Source organism: Dipodomys spectabilis, unplaced genomic scaffold (assembly GCF_019054845.1).
Source record: "Dipodomys spectabilis isolate Male_0828 unplaced genomic scaffold, ASM1905484v1 ptg000422l, whole genome shotgun sequence".
NCBI classification, from domain to species: domain Eukaryota; kingdom Metazoa; phylum Chordata; class Mammalia; order Rodentia; family Heteromyidae; genus Dipodomys; species Dipodomys spectabilis.
In genome coordinates, this window is record NW_024871099.1 from 6,022,770 (window position 1) to 6,048,923 (window position 26,154).

The 26,154-nt window shown below is 52.6% G+C and overlaps 2 protein-coding genes across 5 annotated transcripts; both read right to left on the minus strand.

Moving 5' to 3' along the window:
• Window positions 1-385: 385 nt before the first annotated feature.
• On the minus strand, window positions 386-11,263 carry Rinl (Ras and Rab interactor like). Of its 3 annotated transcripts, none has more exons than XM_042667867.1 (12): window positions 11,217-11,263; window positions 10,078-10,167; window positions 9,794-9,953; window positions 5,667-5,769; window positions 4,800-4,872; window positions 4,654-4,718; window positions 3,036-3,185; window positions 2,534-2,938; window positions 1,970-2,308; window positions 1,615-1,746; window positions 562-725; window positions 386-479 (listed from the first exon to the last, which is right to left on the minus strand). In XM_042667867.1, the coding sequence occupies exons 2-12, from the start codon at window positions 10,128-10,130 to the stop codon at window positions 417-419; spliced, it is 1,707 nt and encodes a 568-aa protein (XP_042523801.1). In that variant the 5' UTR covers window positions 10,131-10,167; window positions 11,217-11,263; the 3' UTR covers window positions 386-416. The 3 variants fall into 3 exon arrangements, with proteins under 3 accessions (XP_042523801.1, XP_042523800.1, XP_042523802.1); XM_042667866.1 differs by having other exon boundaries at window positions 391-479; window positions 556-725; XM_042667868.1 differs by lacking the exon at window positions 3,036-3,185 and having other exon boundaries at window positions 391-479; window positions 556-725.
• Window positions 11,264-11,452: 189 nt separating this feature from the next.
• On the minus strand, window positions 11,453-25,959 carry Sirt2 (sirtuin 2). Of its 2 annotated transcripts, XM_042667870.1 has the most exons (16): window positions 25,863-25,959; window positions 25,027-25,073; window positions 21,329-21,377; window positions 20,985-21,098; window positions 18,179-18,220; window positions 17,937-18,043; window positions 17,801-17,857; window positions 17,375-17,443; window positions 16,220-16,349; window positions 13,699-13,758; window positions 13,373-13,428; window positions 13,195-13,271; window positions 13,054-13,105; window positions 12,394-12,464; window positions 12,257-12,323; window positions 11,453-12,089 (listed from the first exon to the last, which is right to left on the minus strand). In XM_042667870.1, exons 1-16 carry the CDS (start codon window positions 25,876-25,878, stop codon window positions 11,937-11,939), a joined length of 1,167 nt encoding a protein of 388 aa, XP_042523804.1. In that variant the 5' UTR covers window positions 25,879-25,959; the 3' UTR covers window positions 11,453-11,936. The 2 variants fall into 2 exon arrangements, with proteins under 2 accessions (XP_042523804.1, XP_042523805.1); XM_042667871.1 differs by lacking the exon at window positions 25,027-25,073 and having other exon boundaries at window positions 25,863-25,951.
• Between the last annotated feature and the right edge of the window lie 195 nt (window positions 25,960-26,154).

Here is a 26,154-nt window from a genome sequence, read left to right on the forward strand (position 1 = left end):
TTATTTGTTGAGACAGGATTCTGCTATGTTGTTAGGTTGGACTAAAACTCTGGTGTTCAAGTGATCTTCTTTCCTCTACCTGGGACCTGACAGCTGATACTGCCACTGATTTCTAGCACTGTCCCCTGTGATTACACAGGGATGTGGACATCCTTGGGGACATTCTGATTGTCATAAAAGAGTCCATGGGGGGGGGTGTGGTTTTAGACAGGGGTCTCTGGAAGAATCTCACTAAGGACTGAAACCTGAAGGAGAGGCAGGAAGGTTCACTGTGGATATTAGCAAAGCATAAGCCAGGATGCAGGGCAGCCCATGCAAAGGCCTGAAAGTGGGTTGTTCTTTTTTTTTGAGGGGGGTGGGGACCTGTTCTTCCCAGCAGCCTCCTGCACTTGGTCTACTGTGAGCGTTTTGAGCTGTCAATCATCATTGGTCCCTGGCACAGTCCCCACTGCCCAGGGTTCCTCAAAAGGCAAGTCAGCCTGTGGGGAGAGGTGAGAGGCAGAGTCAGATGGCCAATAGCATCCACCCTCTCTTCTACCTGTACCCCAGACTTACAGTCACCTGAGCCCCAGGCCGATCCTGGTGGTGCAGTGTCCGCCTGCGGTGCCATTGACGCAAGGAAGCATGCACCTCAGAGCTGAGTCCCTGGGGTGCTTGGCCGGCCTCAGGCTGGTAGTGGGCAATGTGGTACAGTGCCCCAAACCACGAGGTCAGGTAGTACCCAGCTGGGGGCGAGAACAGGAGGTCAGCTTCTCTGAGCACCTAAAGTCCCCTCCAGTTGGCCCACCTTCCCTTCTGGGGCTTAGAGAAGCTTTTGAGGGTTTCCCTGTTTTGTGTGGGGAGGGAGGGGGCATCTTGGGGCTTGAACTCAGGGTCTGGGCACTACCCATGAGCCTTTTATTTCATTTTTGCTAAAGGCAAGGACTCTACCATTTAAGCTACAGCTCCACTTCCAGTTTCTTGCTGGTTCATTGGAGATAAGCCTCTCTGGTGGCTCACACCTATCATCCTAGCTACTCAGGAAGCTGAGATCTGAGGATCTGAGTTCAAAGCCAGCTCAGGCAGGAAAGCCCATTAGACTCTTATTTTCAATTAACCACCAGAAAGCCTGAAGCGGTGTTGTGGCTCAAGTGGTAGAGCACTAGCCTTGAGCTGAAGAGCTGAGGGACACCACCCAAGCCCAGAGTTCAAGCTCCATGACTGACAGAAATTCATGGATCTGGGCATCTGTGGCTCACGCCTGTAATCCTAGCTACTCAGAAGGCTGAGATCTGAGGATCATGGTTCAAAGCCATCCTGGGCAGGAAAGGCAGGAAAGGACATGAGACATATATCTTCACTAAACCACTCAGAAAACTAGAAGTGGCGCTGTGGCTCAAGTGGTAGAGCCCTGGCCTTGAGCTGAAGAGCTGAGAGACAGTGCCCAGGCCCAGAGTTCAAGTCTCATAAAACAAAACCACAAACAAAACACCTCATGGACCTTCCTATGTAGGATGGATTCAAACTGCGAACCTGGGATCTCAGCCTCTTGAGTAACAAGGATTAGCAGGTGTCAGCACCAGCGCCTGCCTGGCTCCCTGTTGGGTTTTGGGTTTCTGGGAGGTGGAGGCTCACCCTCTCCCCGCAGCTCATCAGGATCCAAGAGTTCCATCAGGTACTCCACGTCCAGCTGCGTCTCCCCAATGTGGGGACTCCAGATCAGCTCCTCGGTTAGGGCAGGCAGAAAGGCGTCGGCTCCCAGGGGCTCTAGGTGAAACCCAAAGACAGCTTTATTTGGGTGGGGGGGTGGGAGGGGTACCCACCTTCCACCAGATCCTCAAGATCGCACAGACGCCTGCACACACACCCCCCCCTCCCCGACGTGAGCCCAGGAGCTTCTTCTCTGGCTTTCCCGCTCACACCCATCCCAAATCCATAAGCCATTGCACACCCAGGTAACACGCGTCCTCCCCTCCCCCAGTCCTTTTACCTGGGCTCTCCTGCCCGGCCCTCTCCAAGCCCGCGTAGATGTCACCGCACACGGCCAGCAGCAGCGCCACCTTGCGGCGCGGGGCGCACGCGGCGTGCAAGCTGTGCAGGCGGGCGTGGATGTGGTTCCGCAGGGCGCGGGCGGGGCGCGGCCGCTCAAGCCCCGCCCCCGGAGGCCCCGCCCCCTGTGCGCCCGGAGGCCCCGCCCCCGCCCTCAAGGCGATTTGTCTCCGCCGCAGTCTCCGCAGTTCCTGGGCCCGCAAAGTGCGGAGTCGCGTCCACAGGGCGGGTTTGAGGGGAGCCAGCACTGCGCGGCACACGGCTGCTTCCACAGCGGAGCCTTCAGGGAATGAGGAGGGGCAGGTGAGGACAGAGCCATCAAGGTGACACCCCGACCCTCCCTGACAGTCCCTCTCCCCTCCATCACACCTGCAGGCCAGGGGTAGAAGGAAACAGGTGTGCAGTGCTGTCCACGTGGGACAAAGACATATGTGGGACCCGGAGATGTCACACCTGAACCCACCAGGAAAGAGATGGGGTCCTCCCTTGCCATCCTCCCCATTACCAAGGTTCTCCTCCTTCTGGGTCACCCCAGATCCCCTGTTCTCAAAGACAGCTCTGACGTCAGGATCCTTGGCCAAGTACTCCTGGAGGTCAGTCAGGAAGTGGCGTACATCCTGAAGCAACTCAGTGGCTGGGTCTCCAGGCCTGTGGGGCCCGCCCGAAACTGAGGTGAGTCGCTCTTGAAGGCCCTGGTACTGCTTGGCCACATAGCTGCTCCTGACTCTGGCAAGAGCTCGGATGTGAGCAGTGAGAAGGTCATCATCCTCATCATCTCTGTAGACATCGCTGTCCTCCTCTTCCTCCTTCTCCTCCACCAGACTGGCCAGAACTGGGCCACGATGGCACACTTCAGGGCTGAGTGGGCCTTCCACCCAGGAGACCCGGTGGGGGGCTGGCTTCATGGTCTCTACATAGAGGAAGAAGTTGCTGAGATTCCTGGATCCCATCTAACAGCCACAGCCACTCCCTCAAACCTTCAGGGCCCAAGGCTCTGCCCAACTAACTTGGCCCTTGTGTCTGAGCAGTGTTGGTCTCTGGCTCTTGGGAGACCTTCTCCATCTTCCAGGCTCCATGGGTCTCCAGGTAGAGCTGATTTACCACACACAATGTCCTCCGTGACACGTCAAGTCGCACCCCACCAACCAGCAGTGGATCTAGGACCCAGTGCAAGTGAGAATGTATCCCAGGTGTTCAAGAGGCACAGGGAGAATTTGTTCCCAGCTGTCTCTCAGGTCCAGGACTAGATTCTTTTTTTTTTTTGGGTCCAGCAGTGGGGCCTGAACTCTGGGCCTGGGCGCTGTTCCTTCAGCTCTTCAGCTCAAGGCTAGTGCTCTACCACTTGAGCCACAGCGCCACTTCCGGCTTTTTTCTTTTTGCTTATGTGGTGCTGAGGAATCGAACCCAGGGCCTCATGAGTGCAAGGCAAGCGCTCTACCACTGAGCCAACTTCCCAGCCCTCCAGGACTAGATTCTAACTCCTTCTTCATCTAGCACTCTCCACTATTAGGACACAAGGGTCTAGGCTCCTATCTTCTCTTATCAAGTGGCCCCAAAATCTAGGTCCTCAGCTCTCACCTTTAAGCTTTACTCTCCTTCAAATCTAATAATAGGTGAGCACCAATGGCTCATGCTTGTAACTCTAGCTACTCAGGAGGCTGAGATCTGAGGATAACATTTCAAAAGCTATCCCTGGAAGCCGGGCGCTGGTGGCTCACGCCTGTAATCCTAGCTACTCAGGAGGCTGAGATCTGAGGATCGTGGTTCAAAGCCAGCCCGGGCAGGAGAGACCGTGCGACTCTTATCTCCAATAAACCACCAGAAAACCGGAAGTGGCGCTGTAGCTCAAGTGGTAGAGCGCTCGCCTTGAGCTGAAGAGCTGAGGGACAGCGCCCAGGCCCAGAGTTCAAGCCCCACGACCGACAAAAAAAAAAAAAAAAAAAAGCCATCCCTGGGCAGAAAAATCTGTGAGACTCTGATCTTCAATGAACCACAAAAAAAAAAAAAAAAAAAAAAGTTGGAAGTGGAGCCGTTGCTCAATGTGACAGTCTTTTTTTTTTTTTTTTGCCAGTTGTGGGGCCTGAACTCTGGGCTTGGGCGCTGCACCGGCGCCAAGCTTAACATAATAGTCTTGAGTGGAAAAGCTAAGGGAGCTGAGTGCTGGGGGCTCACATCTGTAATCCTAGCTACTCAGGAGGCTGAGATCTGAGGATCGTGGTTCAAAGCCAGCTTAGGCAGGAAAGTCTGTGAGACTTTTTTTTTTTTTTTTTTGGTTGTGGGGCTTGAACTCTGGGCTTGACTGTCCCTCAGCTCTTCAGCTCAAGGCTAGCACTCTACAACTTGAGCTACCACTTCCCTCTGTGAGACTCTTATCTCCAGTGAACCACCAGAAAACCAGAAATGGCGCTGTGGCTCAAGTGGTAGAGCACTTGCCTTGAGCTGAAGAGCACAGGGACAGCGCCCAAACCCAGAGTTCAAGCCCCATGACCAACATAAAAAAAGTTAAGGGACACATCCAGGCCCTGAACTCAAACCCCAGTACTGGTACAAAAGCAAAGCAAAACAAAACAACAATAAACCCTCAAATAATCCCTGTAGACTTCTTTCCTGAGGACCTGGGCTCACCTGGGTGTTTGTGTCCAGGACCCAGAGCTGCAGAAGGCAAGAGCAATGTTCTGGGCAAGATATCCCTGAGAAAAGATAAAAGGGCACAACCATGTGGTTGGGGTGTCTTAGGGTCCCCATGAATGACTTTGATGGGTGGCCTGTACCTGCTGGCTGAGAGGAAGGCCAGGAGATGAGGCAAGTCTGGCATACAGATGTTGGAGGAATCCAGAGACACACCTGGAGTGAGGGAAAGAGGCAAGAAGGGATGAGAAAGAAAACTGAAAGGGTGGCCTAAACCTAAGAAGATTGTAAAATCTCTGCATGGACTGAGACAGGCAGGGGTGCCAAATTTGTGCCTGCTGTATAAAAATGCCAGCTAGGTCGCTGTGCCCGTGGGGATTGCAGGAAGGAAGGGTTGTAGCAGGAAGAGCAGATAAGAGGTTACTGTAGGGCTGGGAAGGTGGCTCAGTGGTAGAGCACTTGTCTTGCATGCCTGAGGCCCTGGGTTCAATTCCTCAGCACCACATAAGCAAAAAGAAAAAAGCCGGAAATGGCGCTGTGGCTCAAGTGGTAGAGCGTTAGCCTTGAGCTGAAGAGCTGAGGGATAGCACCCAGGCCCAGAGTTCAGGCTCCACAACCGGACCCCCCCCCCAAAAAAAAAGAGGTTATTGCAGGGGTCTGAGCAAGAGGGGGAGGCATGCGGGACTGGGTAGATGCAGATCTTTCAGGATTAAAGCTGATCATTGGTGACTGACACCTGTATTCCTAGCTACTCAGGAGTCTTAAGGATTGCAGTCCAAAGCCAGCCCAGGCAGGAAAGTCCCTGAAACGCACATCTCCAATGAATCACCAAAAAACCGGAAGTGACATTGTGGCTTAAAGTGGTAAAGCACTAACCCCAAGCAAAAGAGCTCAGGGACAGCCCCCAGGCCTTGCGATCAAGCCCTAAGACCAACAACAACAGAAAAAGCTCATGATGGGCTTTAGTGATAAATTTGAGGTGCACTGGAAACCTAGGGTGAGTGCCTCACCTCCGGGAAACTTCTGGATTTGGTAGGTGTTAACTTCTCCAGGTGAAGGTCCTGTCCTCAGTACCAGGACCTGGTTGGGATCATGTCCGACGACCAGGAAACTCTATGGGATGGGGTGGAGGCAAGGGTCAGCTGGAGGGAGATGTGAGTGAATATTGGTTATTTTGCCCGTTTCCCTTAGGAAAACCCTCTTCCTACTCTCAGCCCATGTGAGTGGTTTTCATGTCCCCAAGCTCTGAGGGGTGAGGGCACAGGCCCTGACTTAAACAGAATAGAAATGATCTCTTTCCACTGTTTAGCTATGGGCTGGATGTGTGACCAAGCTCAGCCAATGAACATGTTCCATGAGATATATGGGCGCTGTCCCTCAGCTCTTCAGCTCAAGGCCAGACTCTACCACTCGAGCCACAACGCCACTTCAGGTATTCTGGTGGTTTATTGGAGATAAGAGTCTCACAGACTTTTCTGCCTGGGCTGGCTTTGAACTGTGATCTCAGCCTCCTGAGTGGATGGGATTACAGGATTGAGCCACCAGGGCTCAGCTGTTCCATGAGATTTTTGCTAGAGGTTGTTGAATGTCTTCTTCCCTTTCCCTCCTTTCTTTTCTCTTCCCCTTCTCTTTTTTTCTTTTCTTTTTCTTTTTTGGTGCCAGTCCTAGGGCTTGAACTCAGTGCCCATAGCTCTACTTCCAGCTTTTTGCTGAATCATTGGAGTTATTAAGGGTCTCATTGATTTTCATGCCTAAGCTGGCTTCAAACCACAATCATCTTGGGATCTCAGCCTCACCTCCTGAGTAGCTAGGATTACAGGCTTGAACCACTGGCACTGGCTCCTTTCTTCCCTCCTCTCCTCTCCCTGCCCTCCTCTCCTATTTTCTCCCTTCCTTTCTCTTTCCCCTCTCCTCTTCCTCGTCCTCTTTCTTTTCTCCCTCCACTTTCTCCTGAAGATTTAATCCCAGGACCTTGTGGAAGAATATGACCCCTGAGCTCAAGACCCCAAAGGTCTCTTTTTTTCCTTCCTTTCTTCCTTTCTTTCTTTCTTTCTTTCTTTCTTTCTTTCTTTCTTCCTTTCTTTCTTTCTTTCGTCATGGGGCTTGAACTCTGGGCCTGGGCGCTGTCCTTGAGCTCTTCAGCTCAAGGCTAGCGCTCTACCACTTAAGCCACAGCGCCATTTCCATCTTTTTCTGTTTATGTGGTACTGAAGAATTGAACTCAGGGCCTCATGCATGCAAGGCAAGTATTCTACCACTGAGCTGCCTTTCCAGCCCCATCTCTTTTCTCTTTTTCTTTTTTTTTTGCCAGTCCTGGGGCTTGAACTCAGGGCTTGGGCAATGTCCCTGAGCTGCTTTTGTTCAAGGCTAGCACTTTACCACTTGAGCCACAGCACTACTTCTGGCTTTTCCTGTTTATGTGGTACTGAGGAATGGAACCCAGGGCTTCATGCATGCTAGGCAAGCACTCTACCACTGAGCCACCTTCCCAGCCCTCTTTCTTTCTTTCTTTCTTTCGTCGGTTGCGGGGCCTGTACTCTGGGCCTGGGTGCTGTCCCTGAGCTCTTCAGCTCAAGGCTAGCAGTCTACTACTTGAGCCGCAGTACCACTTCTGGCTTTTCCTGGTTATGTGGTGCTGAGGAATGGAACCCAGGGCCTCATGCATGCAAGGCAAGCACTCTACCACTGAGCCACCTTCCCAGCCCCCTCTTTTTCTTTTTATTGTCAGTCCTGGGCTTAAACTCAGGACCTGGGCACTGTTCTTGAGCTCCTTTTGCCTAAGGCTAGTACTCAAACACTTTGAGCCACAGCTCCACTTCCAGTTTTCTAATGGTTAGCTGGCGACAAGAATCTCACAGAGCTGGGTGCTGGTGGCTCACACCTATAATCCTAACTATTCAGGAGGCTGAGATCTGAGGATCATGGTTCAAAGCCAGCCTGGGGGCTGGGAAGGTGGCTCAGTGATTGAGCGCTTGCTTTGCATGCATGAGGCTCTGGGTTCGATTTCTCAGCACCATATAAGCAGAAAAAGCTGGAAGTGGTGGTGTAACTCAAGTGTTAGAGCGCTAGCCTTGAGCTGAAGAGCTGAGGAACAGCACCCAGGCCCAGAGTTCAGGCCCCATGACTGACAAAATAAATAAATAGAAGGATGATTTATATTAAAAAAGAAAGAGAGAGAGAGAATATCACACAAGACTTTTCTGCCTTGTCTGGCTTTGAACCTTGATCCTCTATCTCAGCCCTCTGAGTAGTTAGAATTACAGGCATGAACCACCAGCACCTGGCTTGTGAGACTCTTATCTCCAATGAACCACCAGAAAACTGGAAAGTGGCTCTGTCTCTCAAAGTGGTAAGCATGCTAGCTTTGAGTGAAAAATGCTCAGGGACAGTGCCCAGACCCAGAGTTCAGGCCCCACGACTGGACCCCCCAAAAAAAACAAAATGAAAGAAAGGAAGGAAGGAAGGAAGGAAGGAAGAAAGAAAGGCCAAATGTGTAAGGTCTGCTCCTGGGTGGCGAGAAGACTCCACCCTCCTCGCAGAAAAGTCTCCACCCAGTACCTGCATTACCTAGGCAACTGGTACACCTAGAAGAGGTCACATCTGCATCCTCTGAGGTCACATCTGAATTTGATGTGGCCACACCTTTCTCCGCCCATACCCTAGATAAGGCCTCGCCCAGACACAGACGCTCTCTCTGCTCTTTCCTTCTCAGCAGCTCTTTCCCAACTCTCTTAGCTCTTTTTCCCAGCTCTCTCTTTCCCTGCTCTCTTTCCCAGCTCTCTCTCTTTCCCACCTCTTTCCCAGCTCTTTCCCACCTCTTTTCCCAGCTCTCTGTCTTTCTCAGGTCTTTCCCAGGCCTTTCTCAGCCGCGTGGAGTGCCAACCTGCCCTGGTCCCAGCAGGTCTACTGAATAAACCTACCCCTTACCTGAATACCACGTGCGGGTGCTGTTCTTACTTGACTACCTCTTTTTTTAAAAAAAAAAACCTAACAAAATGAATTTGGAATAAAAATCTTGGGCTGGGAATGTGGCTTAGTGGTAGGTGCTTGTCTAGCATGCACGAAGCCCTGGGTTTGAGCCCCCAGTACTACATAAACAGAAAAAGCTGGAAGTGGTTCTGTGGCTCAAGTGGTAGAGTATTATTAACCTTAAGCAAAAGAAGCTCAGGGACAGGCCCTGAGTTCAAGCCCCAGGCAAATGTAAAATCAAATAAAATAAAATTTTTTCTAGGTGCTGGTAGTTCAGGTCTGTAATCCTGGCTACTGGGTAGGCTGAGAACTGAGGATCAAGATTCAAAGTGAGCACAGGTAGAGAAGTACCTGTGAGACTCTTACCTCCAATTAAATAGAAGTAGATAAATAACTAGAAGTAGAGCTGTGGCTCCAAGTGGTAGAATGCTCAGCTCAGGGACAGTGCCCAGGACCTGAGTTTAAGCCTGATAACCACCAAACAAATAAATAAGTTTAATTAAAAAAGAAATCTTGCTTCCCAGGATCCACTTATACTCAAGAGGTGGAAAAACCAAAAACAAAACTTAGCCGGGCATCGGTAGCTCACGCCTGTAATCCTAGTCAGGAGGCTGAGATCTGAGGATCACAGTTCAAAGCCAGCCCAGACAGGAAAGTCCGTGAGACTATTTCCAACTAACCACCAGAAAACCAGAAGGGGTACTATGGCTCAAGTGGTAGAGCGCTGGCCTTGAGCTGAAGATCTGAGAGACAATGCCCAGGCCCAGAGTTCAGGCCTCACAACTGACAAAACCAACAAACAAAAAACCTAGAGGTACATGGGGGCCTCCCTTTGTCCTGCCTGGTGTGTATTTGTAGGCCCTGGGAAATGCAAGGGAAATGGAAGAATTGCTGGGCAGCTGGCCAGGAGGTCATGGGGCTGCTGCCCAGGCCACTGCCTTTCTGTCTACACCAGCAAGACAAATGGCTCGACATCAAACACTGAAAGACAAATCCAAGAAATTGAATCAAGAGAAATTTCCAAGTTGTCTAAGGTTCAGGACCTTGACTTCTGGGGATTTCTTTTACTTGAATGAATATTTTTAGGGGCATTTCCCAGTTGGTGGTATGTTGTTGATACAAGGTGATATGAGGCTGTGAGCATGGTTCCCGAGTTGTATGTACTCACCCCTGGTGGCCACAGCTGCACAAGGTCCTCAGCTCTCTGGACATCCAGATCTGGGACTTGCCACACCCCCCATCCCCTCTGCAGGTGCAGAAGTGGCACTGGGATGCCCAGGGTCCCCCGAGGGGTCTTGCCTGCTCCATTTGTCTGTAGAGGAAACAGCCTGGGACGTGCAGGGCCCGGATGAGGAATCAGAGTAGACAGGGGCTGGGAAGCCCAGGGACAGAGGCTGGGGGGGGGGGGGGGGGTGGAAGTGGGGTGGCGGGTTTGGGGGCAGGAGCCCTCACCTCTGCCCCCTGGTGGGGCCCTGTCCTCCAGCTGGGCCATCTGGCTCAGCCATCCTCAGGGTACCAGAAGCCAGGGAGACATGGTGTGGCCTGTGGCAAGGAGGAAGGTAAAACGCAAGGCTGCTCATAGGCAGAAAGCCTGGCCAATCAAAATGGGCCTAGAGGCCCCCAGTTTTTCCAAGGGTGGATCTCTACTTGTTGGATGTAAGGACACGAAGATCCAGGAGGTAAGGTTGAGATAAGGCAGGAACCCCATAGCTCCTTACCATGCTTGACATCTTGTTCTTTCTTTCCTTCTTTTTCTTTTTCTTTCTTTCCTTTATCCCTCTCCCTCGCCCTCTCCATTTCCCTCCCCCCCCTTTTTTGGTATTGAACTCAGAGGAGTCTGGGCACTGTTCCTGAGCTTTTTCTGCTCAAGACTAGCACTCTACCACTTGAGCTACAGCTCCACTTCTGGCTTTTTGGACATTCATTAGAAATGAAAAGTTCAAGGACTTTCCTCCTGCAACTAGTGTTGAACCTCAATCCTCAGATCTCAGCCTCCGGAGTAGCTAGGATTACAGGCATGAGCCACTGGTGCCTGGCCATTTATTCATTTTTAACTCTCATCCACCTATCCATCCATAGGATGGATTACCATCCATCCATCCATCCATCATCCATCCATCCATCCATCCATCATCCATCCATCATCCATCCATCCATTCATCCATCCATCCATCCATTCATCCATCCATCCATCCATCATCATTCCCCCATCCAGTATTATTGAACATAGGCCCTGGTGGCAGTGTCCTGGGTGGAGGCTGGAAAACAGAGTGGGCCCCTGTTCTGTGGGATCCCAGCCCACAGCCTCCCTGTGGAAGATTGATAATAAACAGCTAAACAAATCAGCCTGCTGGCCAGCAGTCTGGGAGGGTTGAGAGGGCAGAGGGCAGGGGCAGGTGTGCCATACAGGGGAGAGCAGGAAGGAGGGGGTGGGGAGGAGGAAGATGTCCACCTAAGCCCTTGGGCAGGGGGGGAAGGAGGGGGGACGACGATGGATGGACATGGGTTGTGCCAGGCAAGGCTGAATGGAACAGCTGCCTGTCACCAGAAGCCAGCTGAGTATGCCAGATGCTGGGTCCCTGGGGGCCTACCTGTTCCGGGCAGGGTAGCAGGAAATGAAAGCACTCCCTAGAGAGGAAGCGAGGTGCAAGGGGAAGAGGCGGGGCAGGGGGGGGGAATTTGTACCCAGCCTTCCTGAGGAGGCCCCACCCACTAGTAGGGGGCCTTGCTGGCTCTTCTCCCAGCCTGGAGATAGTCAGGGTCCAGGCCAGCCCCTGCTCAAATGTCTTAGGTACCCACAGAAAGGAAGAGGCCACACATCTTAGGCTTAGTTCTTTCACTTTTTAATTTATCTCCAATAAGCAGTATCTTCTGCCCATCCCCACTTGGCAATTGGGTCCCAAGGGAGAAGGGGGGCCCAGCACCCACTTTGAGAACTGGAGGCAGCCACTGGGGAGCCCTTCAGGCTCAGAGCCCCCCACCCCTGAGAAAACTGGGGTAAATTTGCATTGGTTTACTTGGCTACCAGTCCCTGGGAAGAGTAGAGTGGGGGGATTCTTCAGCCCTCTGTCCTGGAACAGTTAGAAGTTGGGGGGGTCCCCCTGACCCCTGGAAATGGTTAGAGATTAAGGGAGGCTGTTTTTTATGGGGGTGGTTAGCGATTGTGGGTGTTAGAGACTGGCCAGGATAAAGTGGAGACAGCTGGGAACCCCAGTTTTGAGTGGTGGTTAAGAGACTAAGCGTGTGTGCTGAGTCCTGCAGACCTAAGCTGCAGGTTGGAGGGGCTGTGCTGGTTTGGGGGCTGGTGTCCATCACTGGGGCCCCTCCTTCTCTGTGGTCTTGTCCCCATCCTTGGCAGGAAGTGGTGACTTCCTGGGAGAAGTAGGGTTGGGGTTGGAGGTCCCTGACCCCGACTGGGCATCTATGCTGGCATGTTCCCTCCGGACCAGGTCTTCTAGATCCTTCTGTAAGTGGGGGGGGGGGGGGGGGGAGGGAGGATGAGGAGAGATTTCGCAGAGGTCATAGGTCACCACACATTTGGGGACCACAGGACACACAGGCTGGGGTCCTGGGACCTCCAGTGGATGGGCTGGGGCGTGGGGGGCTGGGCTGGGATCACTGGACTCCTCACCTTCCATCCCAGGAGGTCAGCGAGCGCCAGGCAGCCCTGGTCACAGTCACCCAGCCAGGCCACATCCCTGCATTGTGACAGGAGTAAGCTCTGGGGTGACCTCTCCCCTCCTCCTCCCCCAAGCCCCGCCCTCTTACCTGTAGGCTTTCTTGGAGTCAAAATCCATGCCTCCGCCCAGGCCCATCATCATCCCTAGGAAGGGGTCTGTCTGCATGGGAGGTAAGAGGAGGCCAGCTAAGGGTCAGGGCCCTGTCTTGAGTGTACCCTGCTTCCTTTCTTTCTGTGTATAGAGGGGACAACTGGGGAACCCAGACAGGGTGTGTTGCCCACAGTGGATCACTGAGCATTTTCTCTTTCTGGTTTCCCACATAAAAGAGATGGGTTGTATGTATGTGTGTGTGCATGTGTGCATGTGCGTGTGTGTGTGCACTGGTCCTGGGACTTGAACTCAGGGCCTGGATGCTGTCCTTTAAGCATTGCTGCTTGAGACTAGTGGTCTACTACCCGAACCACAGCTTCACTTCCAGCTTTTTGGTAGTTAATTGGAGATAAGAGTCTCATGGACTTTACTTCCCTGGGCTAGCTTTGAACCTCAATCCTCAGATCTCAGGCTCCTGAGCAGCTAGGATGACAGGCATGAGTCACCTCTACCCTTCATCGCAGGTTTGCAGTGGGACAGTCACTTGATCAAAAGGTTCCAGAATGACCAAAGGTGACCTGGACCCCTGATGGGTGGAAGGGATGGGACGCAGGAGGCAGAGGGTTGGCGAGGGCAGCCCCCTCCCCTCCGGACTCACCTGGCCCGTCTTTTCTTTGTTGATGAGCAGGCGTGGGGTGGAGAGCGATGCCCTGGGGTGGGGAGCTGGGGGTCAGGCTTTGTCCTGGCTCCCCGATCCCTAGGCACCCCCCCCCACTTCCAGCTCAGAGCCCCAACCTACTTGCCAATGAGGGAGGCGAAGGGCTGCACCTGCAGGGAGGTGCCCATGATGATGAGAAGATCAGCCTTCATGAAGTCCTGTGGGGAGTGGCCGGTGAGGGCTCAGGAGCCAGGGCCACAGAAGGAGGAAGGGAAGCCTGCCTTGCCCGAGGCACTGCAGGGCTCTGGGGGCCACTTACCGACTGCATGCAGGAGAAGAAGCGTGCTGGGAGGTTCTCACCAAAAAATATGATGTCTGAGGTAGAGACCGACAGACCAATGGACAGACATGGAGACAGTTGGACACAATCAATGGAGAGGTAGAGAGAGGACAGGCGGGAGGGGAGGCAGACCCCAGGCACCGTGGTGGGAGTTGAGGGGCAGTGGGAGCCAGTGGGGAAGACAGAACTCTCCTCTCCCCAGGAGAGTTGAAGAGCAGGATCAGTGGGGGAGGGATGGGGGGGATCCCAACCCTAAACCCCATCCCCACACCACCCCCAGGCCTGTCCCTGGCCGGACAGCTCACCAGGCTTGACCACACTTTGACATTTCTCGCATTTGGGGATTTCTTCTGAGAAGATCTTTTCTGGCAAGGGTGAGGGACAGATGGAAGGTGTGAGGGGCCTGGGGTGGGTGTAGCCATTTCTACCCTTCTCGTACATCAACCCACCATCGAGGAACTCATGGGGTAGGTATCCCTTTTGCTTGGGGAAGACTTCCCCTGTGTGTGTGTGTGCGCATGCGCGCGCACATGCCCACCAATACTGGGACTTGAATTTAGAACCTACACTCTGTCCCTGAGCATTTTTTTGCTCGTCTGGTACTCTACCGCTTGGGCCACAGCTCCACTTCTGGCTTTTTGGTGGTTTATTGGAGGTAAGAATCTCATAGAGGGGCTAGGAAGGTGGCTCAGTGGTAGAGCGCTTGCCTTGCATGCCTGAGGCCCTGGGTTCGATTCCCCAGCACCACATAAGCAAAAAGAAAAAAGCCGGAAGTGGAGCTATGGCTCAAGTGGTAGAGCGCTAGCCTTGAGCTGAAGAGCTGAGGGACAGTGCCCAGGCTGAGTTCAGGCCCCACGACTGGACCCCAAAAAAAAAAAAAGAATCTCATAGAAAGTCATACCCCAGTGGCTCATGGCTGTAATCCTGGCAATTCAGGAGGTTGAGATCTAAGGATCAAGGTTCAAAGTCTTGGAAGGAAAATCCATGAGACTCTGATCTCCAAGGAACTACAAAAAGCCAGAAGTAGAACTGTGGCTCAAATGGTAGAGTGCTAGCCTTGAGCAAAAGAAGCTCAGGGACAGTGTCCAGGCCCTGAGTTCAAGCCCTTGGACCAGCACCAAAAATAAATAAATTAGTTAAATAAAATAAAAGAATCTCATGGACTTTCCTGCCCAAGCTGGCCTCCAACTTAGATCTTCAGATCTCAGGCTCCTGAGTAGCTAGGATTACAGGTGTAAGCCACCGGCCCTGAGCAAGACCTCCCTTCTTTTACAGCTGCCCCTTTATTCTTTGCCACCCCCAGATATCCAGGGGTGGCTTTTGATATGACTGTGAGAAGCCTACAAATGCACAGAGACACCCTGAGAAAGACAGCCCCTGCCAGGCCTCCGGGGTCCCCCCTGCTCACCCTGGGTCAGGAAAGGACACACAGATGATTCTGAGAAGGGACAAAACCTTTGTCCCAGCTGCTTCCCAGCCTTGGGGCTGTGACAGCGCCAGCCTCACTGGGTCTTTAGGACAATGGCCTCCTCCTTTCCATTCAACAAGTGTGCACAGAGCGTCTACTCTGTGCGTGTGAGGACGGCCATGACACACAATGGGGTGTTCTCTGTATGTCACCCCAGCTGTGCGGTGTGCCGCTCAAGGATCCTCAGCCCAGGGTGCTGGCTGGGGGCGGTCGGCGAGGCCCTCCTCCAGAGAACCTCCTATAAATGCCACAGCTGGCCTTGTCTCCAGGGGACACCAGTGGCTTTGTCCAGACACATAAAGAGAGTCAGAGAAGGCTCTTTGCTGGGCAATAGTGGGCTTTGCACCCAGCACCATGGCTGTGGGATCAGGCTCTCGCTGCCATGACACCCGTGGGCACTGGCTGGTTGTTGCTCCTGATGCTCTGTGAACAGGGATGACAACTCTGAGCCCTGCTGCTGGTCTTCATCCCTCACCTGGCCTGTGTCCAGCTCCCTCACCATAGACTTGGCTGGTACTGTTCAAAATGTGACTTCACAACTGAAGTCCATACAAATTCAATCAAACTCCCAATTTATAGCTGGCATCAGTGGCTCATGCCTGTGATCCTAACTGCTCAGGAGGCTGAGCTCTGGAGGATCAGGGTTCAAGGCTAGCCTGAGGAGGTAGTCGTGGTGGGGTGAGAAGTCCTTAAGACTTCAACAAATAAAAGCTGGGGTGAGGCAGTGCATGTCTGTGATCCCAGCTAAGGAGGGGGCTATAGGAAGAAGGATCACAGTCTCAGGCCAGGAAAAATCGCAATCTATTTGAAAAAGGACAGGGGGCATGGCTCAAGTGCTAGAGCATCTGGCGAGCAAGTATGACCCTATGAGCTCAAATCTCAGTATCATCAAAAATCAAAGTTGGAGCTGGGAGCTGGTGGCTTACACCTGTCATCCTAGCTACTCAGGAGGCTGAGAGCTGAGGATCTCGGTTCAAAGCCAGCTCAGGTAGGAAAGTCTGTGAGATTCTGATCTCCAATGAACCACCAGAAAACTGAAAGCGGTACTGTTGGTCAAAGTGGTATAGTTCTAGCCTTAGGCAAAAGACCTCAGGGACAGGGCCCAGGCCAAGCCCCATGACCAACAAACAAAATAAAACAAAAACGAAGCTGGAGTCAGAGCATATAAAAGGACACAGAGCTAGGGGCCTGGCCCTCGAGATGGCTGAGCTTGGCAGGGAGCTGATGGAGATGATAACCAGGCCTCCACTGCCACCTTGCACCTGCCAGCTCCCAAGCTACAGAGTGAGGAGGACACAGGGAGCCCCAACTCTGTGGGACCCAGCCTGCAGGCCTCACGATGACCTCCAGCCCCTCACCTTTCATCCAGCTCAGCCCATACTCCTGCCGGCAGACGGCGTTGACGCAGTGTGATGTATGGAAAGTACCATGGGCCTCCACCAGGTCCTCGGGCTCCAACCCGGCTACTCGCTCCAGGGTGTCAATGTTCTGGAGGGAGAGCGGAGGGAGAATCAGAGAGAGCCACTGTTCTTACGGGCCACAAGAGAGCAGAGGCCTCAAGAAGCAAGAGCAGGGGAGAGAGGACAGAAGGAAAGCAAGTGACAAGTGTCTGGACACATCCTATGGTGTGAAGGGTTGGTTACTGGTAGACGTCTAAAGGCCTGGGCCTCCCAGCCCTCCACCAGGCCCTGAGTTAAAGTCCCAGTACTGAGGGAAATGGCTAATTCTGAGACAGTGGGCTGTCAGACCACCTGACCACTGGACAGGCCCAGGACTGTGGGGGTTTAACTACACATGGCTAGTTCCCCTAACCCCAGATCTTTGTGTATTTAAACCTGCAGCTCATGTCTGTACTGTGAAGTGTATCTTCACTTCCTGCCCCTGTCACTGGCTTTTGTCAGCTCAAGTCACCATTAGGAAATCTGGGTCATGCTCAACCACTGTGTCACACACTGTGAGCACCAATAGGAAATGGGGACCGTCTTAGGGTTCCCATGGCATTCCCCTCAGATTCGGGGTCCTGTCACAATTTGCTTGGGACAAGCTGAGATGATCCCATGGTGAAGCTGTCCAGGTCTCTGTTTTACAGAAATGGAAACCAAGGGGCTGGGAAGGTGGCTCAGTGGTAGAGTGCTTGCCTTGCATGCATGAGGCCCTGGGTTCGATTCCTCAGCACCATATAAGCAAAAAGAAAAAAGCCGGAAGTGGCGCTGTGGCTCAAGTGGTAGAGTGCTAGCCTTGAGCTGAAGAGCTGAGGGACAGCACCCAGGCCCAGAGTTCAGGCCCCGTGACCGGACCCACCCCCCCAAAAAAAAAAAATGAAACCAAGGCCGAGAAGGTGTGGCTCAGTGCAGGCACAGGCATGGGGGGGCGTGGCGGTAGGCAGGGCATGGCCGGGAGGCGTGGCTGTAAGTATGGGGTGTGGCTGCTGGAGGTGTGGCGAGGACCCGAGGTGAGAAGGGGGGTGGGCGTGTCCTGCACGTGGGCATGGCCAGATGCAGGGGGGGGCCTACCTGCGTGTAGCAGCGCAGGAGCTGTCCCTTCTCCTTCAGCAGGCGGATGAAGTAGTGGCAGATGGTCGGCTGTGGGGAGAAAGCCACGTGGGTACTCTCTTGGTCATGCCACCATAACTGTGGCCTGGTGGGGGGGAGGAGGAAGCAGCGCCCCAATACCGGTAAGGGGCAGAGTTGGTTTCATAGCGGGGCAGCGTCTGAGCTCCAAACTGCAGCCTGAGCTCACTTGTGCCTTGTTAACAAGCCTGAGATTGTCAAAAGCTTGACAAATGAGGAAAGTGAGGCTTGCAGGCCATGTTGAACCAGGAAGGAGTGCAGGTGGGGCAACCTGAAGCATGCATTGAATGACTCAGAGTGGGGTTTCCCATTTCTCTTTCTGCCTGCCCTCTCCCTCCCCCCCAACTACCCTGTCTGAAAGCTCCTTACCTTGAACTGCCCTGGATATAGCTCCTTGGTGAGGGCAAAGAAGGGTTCTGGATGTTTCTGTAGAAGACAGTCAGAGGAGGTGAGAGGAGGCCTGGGGCAGGATAACCCCCGACCCCTCCCCTTCTTACAGACGCACCTTGAAGTAGCCAATTTCAAAGATGGCCTCCGGGTAAGGAAGATGGTACTTCTCCAGGTTGGCATACAGGCCCGTGGTTGGAGAACGGAAGTCGGGGATGCCCGCGGCTGGGGGTGTGAAGGGCCAAGAGACAACCCCTCAGTAATGTGGCCCCCATTTGTACCTCCATGACCCTCCCAGCTGGACCCCTGGGAACGGCTTCCCCATTCCTCGGTGTGGCTGCAGGAAAAGGGGACACTTACATGTGGAGATTCCTGCTCCCACCAAACAGATGACCTTGCGACCTGGAGGAAAGGCTGTCGTCACTGGAGGTGGTCTCCCAACCACACAGGGAGAGATTGATCTCCATGTCACACAAGAGGAAGCCAAGGCTCAGATCAGGGGACGCTGGCAACTAGGAGATCCAGCCAAGGGGATCAAGGATGCCAGAAATATCACTTGCAAAGGATGACCCAAGGGATGTACCAGTTCAAGCTCCAGTACTGGCACACACATACCAAAACAAAAAACAAAAAAAAAAAGACAGAGTACTTGGTCCCCTGACCATGTGATCCTGTGGGTCTTCCTCCCACACAAATATTCAGGACCTCATAAGAGATCAGAGTAAGTGTGAAGTACACAGCAGGGCAGAGAGCCCTGTGGTGGCTTCAGCTGCTGCCTCTCATGCAGCCCTGCCACACAGCCCTGGCATCTGCCCCTCCTGCTGATGGACTGACACAAGTGTGCCATTCCAGGACATGGTGCCCTGGGATAACCTGTGCCACTGACGGCAAAGATGAACAAGAGCCTTGGATTCCACTCTGGTGTCACCAGGCCTGGCTAGTGGGAGCATGCGCTCTGAATTCAGGCGACCTGGAACCAAGTCGTGATTCTGCCTCTTCTCTTTATTACTATTATTTTTGGTGGACTTGAACTTGGCCTTGTACTCTCCCTTATCTTTTTCTACTCAAGTCTGACACTGTACCATTTGAGCCACAGCTCCACTGCCACCAACACTTGATTCTAATTCTGCCTCTTTATTTATTTTATTTTGGGTCCAGTCGTGGGGCCTGAACTCTGGGCCTGGGCGCTGTCCCTCAGCTCTTCAGCTCAAGGCTAGCACTCTACCACTCGAGCCACAGCGCCACTTCTGGCTTTTTTCTTTTTGCTTATGTGGTGCTGAGGAATTGCCCAGGGACTCATGCATGCAAGGCAAGCGCTCTGCCACTGAGCCACCTTCCCAGCCCAATTCTGCCTCTTTTAAAGTAGTTGGACAACTCTGTGCCTCAGTTTACTCCTCTGCTCAATCACTCCCATACCGGCCTATTAGCTATTCTGTGAAGATCAAGTTAGAGGACAACTACACTAACTTGCACTGAAAACAGAGCAAGGCCAACACTGAAGGCTCAGTTTATGATCATGATCATCATCATCATCACCATTGTCATCAATCATGTTGTATCAGTGATGAAATCTAGGGCCTTGTACTTGCTAGGTAGGTGCTCTACTGCTTGAGCCATGGCAACTCCCTTTTGTTTATATTTTGCTTTTGAGGCAGCATCTCACTAACTTGACCCAGAGTGGTGTCTCTCTCTCTCTCTCTTTCTCTTTGCTGGTCCTGGGGCTTGAACTCTGGGCCCTGGGAGCTATCCCTAGGTTCCTTTTACTCAAGGCTAGTACTTATCACTTGAGTCACAGTGCCACTTTTGGCTTGTGTGTGTGTGTGTGTGTGTGTGTGTGTGTGTGATTAATTGGAGAGTCTCACAGGCCTTCCTGCCCAGGCTGGCTTTGAACTGCAATCCTCAGATCCCAGCCTCCTGAGTAGATAGGATTACAGGTGTGAGCCACCAGTGCCTGGCCAAAGTAGGCTTAAATTCATCATCCTATGTTTGCAGCTCAGGTAGTTGGGACTACAGGCATGTACCACCGCGCCCAACTAATTGTTGTAGTTTATTATTAATCCCTCCCTCATGGGTACCCTCATGTGCCAAAGACCCAAGATCCAGACATAGAAGGCTCGAAAGAACAAGTACTTTGTTGCCACTGTCTGGGTTCTCCAGTGACATACCAGGCCCAAGACTGGCCACAAGCAGCTGGCTGGCCTGCTGCAGAAGGAGGTTCAGGGCAATGGACCTATGGCCCAGGAGGAGGGAGGTAGAGCAGAAGACATCCTTAACAAAAAGCCCTTTAAGACCCTCAAAGGTCCATTGTCCCTTCAAGGACTGCCCAGGGCTTGATTTCTCAAACTTGAGTGACTCCATTTGCAGCCCAAAATCTAAATCTCATGGTGCCCCAGCCAGCAGACCTCTGCCCACCACAGATAATACAAGTTTCCCATAACCATAGCCCACAGTCCCATGAAGTTCTGGGCATGCTCTAAGCATGCATGTTGTATGTCTGTCTTAAGGTATTCACACTGTCTGTAAGTCCATAAGTTGCTGTGTGTTTATGATACTAAGGTTTATAATCAAGCCAGGGGCTGGTGGCTCACGCTTATAATCATAGCTACTCAGGAGGCTGAGACCTTGAGGATCGCAGTTTAAAGCCAGCCCAGGTTTAAAATCAGAGCTTTGTAGCTGGGCACTGGTGGCTCACACCTGTAATGTTAGCTACTCAGATGGCTGAGATCTGAGGATCATGGTTTAAAGTCAGCCTGGGTAGGAAGGTCCGTGAGACTCTTATCTCCAATTAACCACCAGAAAACCGGAAGTGAAGTTGTAGCACAAGTGGTAGAGTACTAGCCTTGAACAAAAGAAGCTCAGGGATCCCTGAGCTTAGGCCCCTGAGTTCAAACACTAGGGCTGGTATACCCATGTATATACACGTATACACACACACACACACACACACACACACACACACACACACACACACACACACACACACACACACACACACACACTAAGCAGATATATAGGGAACCAGTGAGAGGTAAGGAAAGTTGTAACTGTTGAGAATGCAGATGGAGCCATGCTTAAAGCTGGGGTTTAGCATGGACACACGCCTTAGCTCATTGCTTGTAATCCGGAAGTATAAAGTCCCTTGGGGGCCGAGCAGCGGGGGACTCACAGCGCTCGCTCTGCATGTAGCGAGCCACCCCTTCCAGGGTGAGCTCATCCAGCAGACGCTCCTTCTTGGAGCCCAGGCCCAGGGTCTGGGAGAAGAGATTCCGCAGGAAGTCCACTGAGTGAAAACGACAGAGACACCTGTCAGGTGAGCCATGGGCCTGTGGGTGGCCCAGGGCCCCTGCACCAGTGCTGCGATCTGCTCCCCCCGCCCCCCAAAGGTGCGAATTCTGGTCCAGCCAGGAGCCCCCAGGACCCTGCTCTGGCATAAACACTCCTGATGGCGTTGATAGCATATCCTCAGCCCCCCCCCCCACTCCCACCCCTGTCTCCCAAGAGATTACTCACTCTCTTCCTCTCCACCGGCTGCTCCTCCCTCAGTGTCTGAGTCCGAGTCCTGGAAGGGTGGGGTGGGGTGGCCAAGCCCGAGAAGTGGGGTTAGGGGTGCAAGAAGGGGGGGGGGGTTGGAGTGACTCCAAGCCAGAGAGGCTGGCTCTGGCTGCAAGGGGCTTGAAGGGCAGTAGAGGGCAGCACTTGGGCCAGGATGAGGACTGGACGTGGCTATCTGGGTCCAACCAGGAGCCTACTGCTCCAGGCAGCCCTTGGCCTCAGTGTGCCTCATCTTGGAGAAATGGGCATAAGAGATGCTGGGGGAATGAGCCAGAGTTGGCAAATATGAGGGCCTGGGACCAGTGCCCAGTGGCAGGGGAATGTTGGCTATGGTTCTTACAACCTGCCTAGTGTCCGTGTCCTCCCCCGTCTCCCTGTCCTGTGGAATGGGCCCTGTCACTGGAGTCACCCCATGAATGATGCCCTGTGCTCTCCTGCCTGGAGCCTCTCTGAATGGCAGCTCTCTGGGACTCTCAGCTTTCCAGCTCCATGTCCCCTGGGCCACCAGCCACACCTATTTGCCAGTGGCCTCGGCCTAGCTCCTGGATGCTCCCTCTCTGGCCCCAGACACAGGTCACTTCATCCTAGGTGACCTAGACCTCATCTCACTGTGGTCTCACTGTCTGAGTCTGTCTCTGCCTGCCTTAGTCCCTAGCATAGCCCCTCAGTCCCCTGAGAGTATCTCCTCTCTGCTGTTCCTTCTCCCTCTGTTCCCCACCCTTACCCCATTCCCAGGGCTTCACCTCTTCTAGCCAGTTCTCTCCCTAGGGGTCCTGCCCTAGCCTGCTCCCCGGGTTCCTGGGTTCAGTTTCTACCTCTCATCACTTTACTGCCAAGGGAGATTAAAGGATTGAGGATCTAGGCCAGCTGGGATAAAAGTTGTCCAGACCTTCTCTTAAAACAAGCCAGGCCTGGTGGTATACATCCGTAATCCTTGCTACTCAGGAGGTGGAAGTAGAAAGCTCTTGGTCTGAGGTCAGTCTAGGCAAAGTTAGCAGCGGCCCTATCTGAAAAACAAACTAAAAGAAAAGGGCTGGGGGTGTGACTCAAGTAGTAGAATGCTCCGTAGGCCCTGACTTTGTGTCCCTTCTCTTTGTGGTTTCTCTGGTGCTATCCGTCAATCACAAACATCTCCACGAGGGCAGGGACTTCATCTGTGTTCACCATTGGATGCCCAACCTTAGGAACAGAGCCAATGTATGCCAGCTACAAACTGGAAAGACCAGGGCTGGCCCCAATTCAATGTCCTAGTTAAAAGCACACAGAGGCCAGGTGTTGGTGGCTCACGCTTGTAATCCTAGCTACTTAGGAGGTTGAGATCTGAGGATCACAATTCAAAGCCAACCCAGGCAGGAAAGTCTGTACGACTTTTTATCTCCAATAAACTAAAAAAGCCAGAAGTAGAGCAGAATGCTAGTCTTGAGCAAATGAAGCTCAGGTTAGAGTGCCCAGACCCTCAGTTCAAGCCCAAGATTGGCACCAAAAGAAAAAAAAAAAAAGCCAGAGAAAGAGAAAGAATATGGTCTTAATATAAGGCTAGTAGAGAACTTGACATATACATTAAAGCTTTGACTTTTTTTTTTTTTTGGTCATGGGACTTGAACTCAGGACCTGGGTGCTGTCCCTGAACTTTTGTGTTCAAGGTTAGGGCTCTACCAATTTGAGCCACAGCATCACTTCCTGAAGTTTTAATTTTAATATTACTCTCCAGCTAGACTTATTTACAAAGACAGGGGAAAAAATGGCCCCAAATTCTCTATGTCCAGCTTTTTCTGATGACAGAAATGTCCCATTGCAAGGAAAAATCCAGCTAAGCACTCTTAACAATTCAATACGGATCACTCGAGAACTTTTCTCTGCATAAAAACACATGTGATTAAAAAAAAAACAAAAACAGAAATGGGTAGTGCTTGCATTGTACCCTGTACAATATGTCACTTTTTTTTTTTTTTTTGTGGTACTGGAGATCAAATACAAGGCCTTGCACTTACTTGCTAGACAGATGCTCTAACCCCTGGAACTATGTCCCCCACCCCTTTGGATTGCAGTTTGTTTTTCAGATAGGGTATCATGCTTTTGCCTGGGCTGGTCTTGGACCCTAGCTATTGCTTCCTGGCTATCTAACCCAGCTAGAGTTTCAAGCTAGAAATGGGATCACAGATAACCATTTTGCCTGGGTTGGCCTCGAACTGCCTATCTCTGCCTCCTTCTCTGAAGCAACTACATAGTATGGCATTGTACAAGCACACAGTTCATTTAACCTATCTGCTGACAGCCATTTGGGCTGTTTCCAGTGTCCCTCTATTACAGACAATGCTACAGTTTATCAGCTGCTTCTCTTAGGGACTGAGGGTCTCTCTCTCTTTTTTAAACCCAGGAAACCTTCTCTGCTAGCAGGGATGCTTTAGGAGGCAGACAGTGACAAGAGGCTGTGACATCCTTAGCATGGCTTTGCTGTGCATTGTGGGGGGTATTGCTACCCCAGCTTCCACACTGCCTCCACTTGAAGAGGGATGGGCAGGCTGGTATTCTCGGGGTTGCAGACAGTAAGGCACTGTAAGTGACTTGTAGGGAATCTGTCCAGCCCATGGCATAGAGCCAGCTTCAGGGAGAGCTGTGAGAGTCTGTCTATCTCTTCCTGCAGTATCTCTAGGACCCTGTGCCTCCAGCCCTGAGCTTATGCCTATGGTCCTAGCTACTCAGGAGGCTGAGATCTGAGGATCACAGTTCCAAGCTAGCCCAGGCAGGAAAGTCCATGAGACTCTTATCTCCAATTAACCACCAGAAAACCAGAAGTGGTGCTGTGGCTCAAGTGGTAGAGCACTAGCCTTGAGCTGAAGAGCTGCGGGACAGTGCCCAGGCCAAGTTCAAGCCCCACAATGGACCAAAAACCAAAACAAAACCAAATGACAACAGGCCTGACCCTTCACAGGGATGCATTAATGAGATGTCACACTCTTCCCCATGCTCCCCATGTCTCCAACCTCCATTTTCAGACTTCCCTGCCTCTTCTATTTTTAACCACTACTCCTGTCCCCAGTACCAGCACTAGCAGAGTCTGTGGCTGGAGTAAAGAGCCAATAAACGCTAACTATACCTACACCATCTCCAGTCACCCTGCTAGTCAACACATACATTACATTCTTTTCTGTCACCAGGCCTTTGCATAAGCTGGACCCTCCATGTGCAACATCATGTCTTACCCTGTCTGCAACCATTCCCCAGGTCAATTCACTGATTACACTATAACTATATCTTAGCCAGTAGGGTTCCTCCTATAAGAAGGGCCTGACCCATAAAGCTTGCTCCCATAGAGCTCCAAGCTACTTTTATAATCATCTTGTCAGATTATTTGCTTGTCACCTACCCCTGAGATCTGTTAGTTCAGGAACCAGATTGGATCCCTGTCTCCTTCCAGTCCCAATCAAAAGAGGTTCAAAAGGGATTAGGGTTAGGGTAGGCAGCATCAAGTCTGTCTTTGACAGTCTTCCAAAGCCCTCAGGCCCAAGGAGGCTGCACCAGGTGGGGTTAAGGATTAGGGTAATGAGCTGAGGGCCCTAGGGGTAACTCTCCCCTCTGCCACCTCCCCTCCATGCAGTGTGAAATATGGGAGCAAGTCCAGCTCTGTCCTTCCCTCCACCCATTCCCCATCTCACCTGGGCCTCCTGCACCTTCCCTGCCTGGGTCTCCAGAGGGTCAGAGGCTGGGGAGGAGGGGAGCAGACTTGGTTATAGTGGGGGGAATGGTTAAGGGGTTCAAAGTGGTGGGGCAGTGGGCAAGAAGACCCATCAATCTAGTTATACTGGGGTGAAGGATGTTGGTAAAAATTAAGTAGGAGGGAGGGGAAGGGGGAAATGTAAAGTTGGAGTACAGGACTGGCTGGAGAGGCAGAGGAGATTGAGGAGGAGAGGGAGGAGAAAGTCGGGTTGTCAAAGCTGAAGGAAGACTTGGGAGTTGGGAAGGATTCAGTAGTGTGTGTGGCGGAAAGGTGAGGTTTGCAAGGCAGAGTGAAGTGTGTGTGTGTGGGGGGGGGCGGTTCCTAGGGCTGAGAGGAGGTGTGAGAGGAGGTGCAGTGGGGGTGACAGCTTAAGACAGGTATTGGAATTAGAGAGAAGAGACATCACCGGGCCGGGGGCGGGAGGGACGGGGAGTGTAGTACCCCACTGATGCTCAGGACACCATGTATCCTTAGCAACTGGGACCACGCCAACTTAGGTCCTTAGTAACCAGGGACCTCAGCCACCAAGGAGCGGGAAATACACGATCATACATTAGTCACTTAGCAAACGGACCTTGGTTTTGAAACCCACCAACCTAGTAATTGGGACCCTTTAGCGAGAGCGCCCCGAATTCCACCCACTCCGTGCGGCCCCCACCCCCCCATCTCGCGTCCCACCGAATCTGCAGCCCCCACTACGCCGGACCCCGGGGCCTGCACCCCGCAGCTAGGCCCCGGCGCGGCCCGATCCTCCCACCCAGACCCCCAACTCACGGTCCGGTTCGGCCATGGGCGCCCGGCACGGGGCCCTCGGGGCTGTCACCGACTGCTCGGTCCCGTGACGGCACCGGAAACCAGAGAGGCATGGGAGGGCGGGTGGAGTGGGGGAGGAGAGGGGAGGAGGGAAGCAGGGAACTACAACTCCCAGTAATCTTCACGACTTCGCTTAGCTCAAGGCATCTCACGAGAGGGACTACGAATCCCAGAAGGCCAGGCGGCCACAGCCATTTTGGTAAAGGGCATTCGGAAAATGTGGGAACAACTAGATTGCGCTAGTTCATCCAAA

Bases quoted from the DNA above. Each gene is read 5' to 3' on its own strand.
- Rinl (XM_042667866.1), bottom strand. From the start codon at position 10,130: ATGGCTGAGCCAGATGGCCCAGCTGGAGGACAGGGCCCCACCAGGGGG. The intron at 726-1,614 runs GTGAGCCTCCAC...TCTCGCCCCCAG, and splicing joins TGATGAGCTGCGGGGAGAGG to CTGGGTACTACCTGACCTCG. The intron at 480-555 runs GTAAGTCTGGGG...CTCTCCCCACAG, and splicing joins GGCCTGGGGCTCAGGTGACT to GCTGACTTGCCTTTTGAGGA.
- Sirt2 (XM_042667870.1), bottom strand. The intron at 21,378-25,026 runs GTGAGATGGGGA...CCACCCTTCCAG, and splicing joins GGAAGGTGCAGGAGGCCCAG to GACTCGGACTCAGACACTGA. The intron at 13,759-16,219 runs GTGAGGGGCTGG...CACCCTTGCCAG, and splicing joins TGGGCTGAGCTGGATGAAAG to AAAAGATCTTCTCAGAAGAA.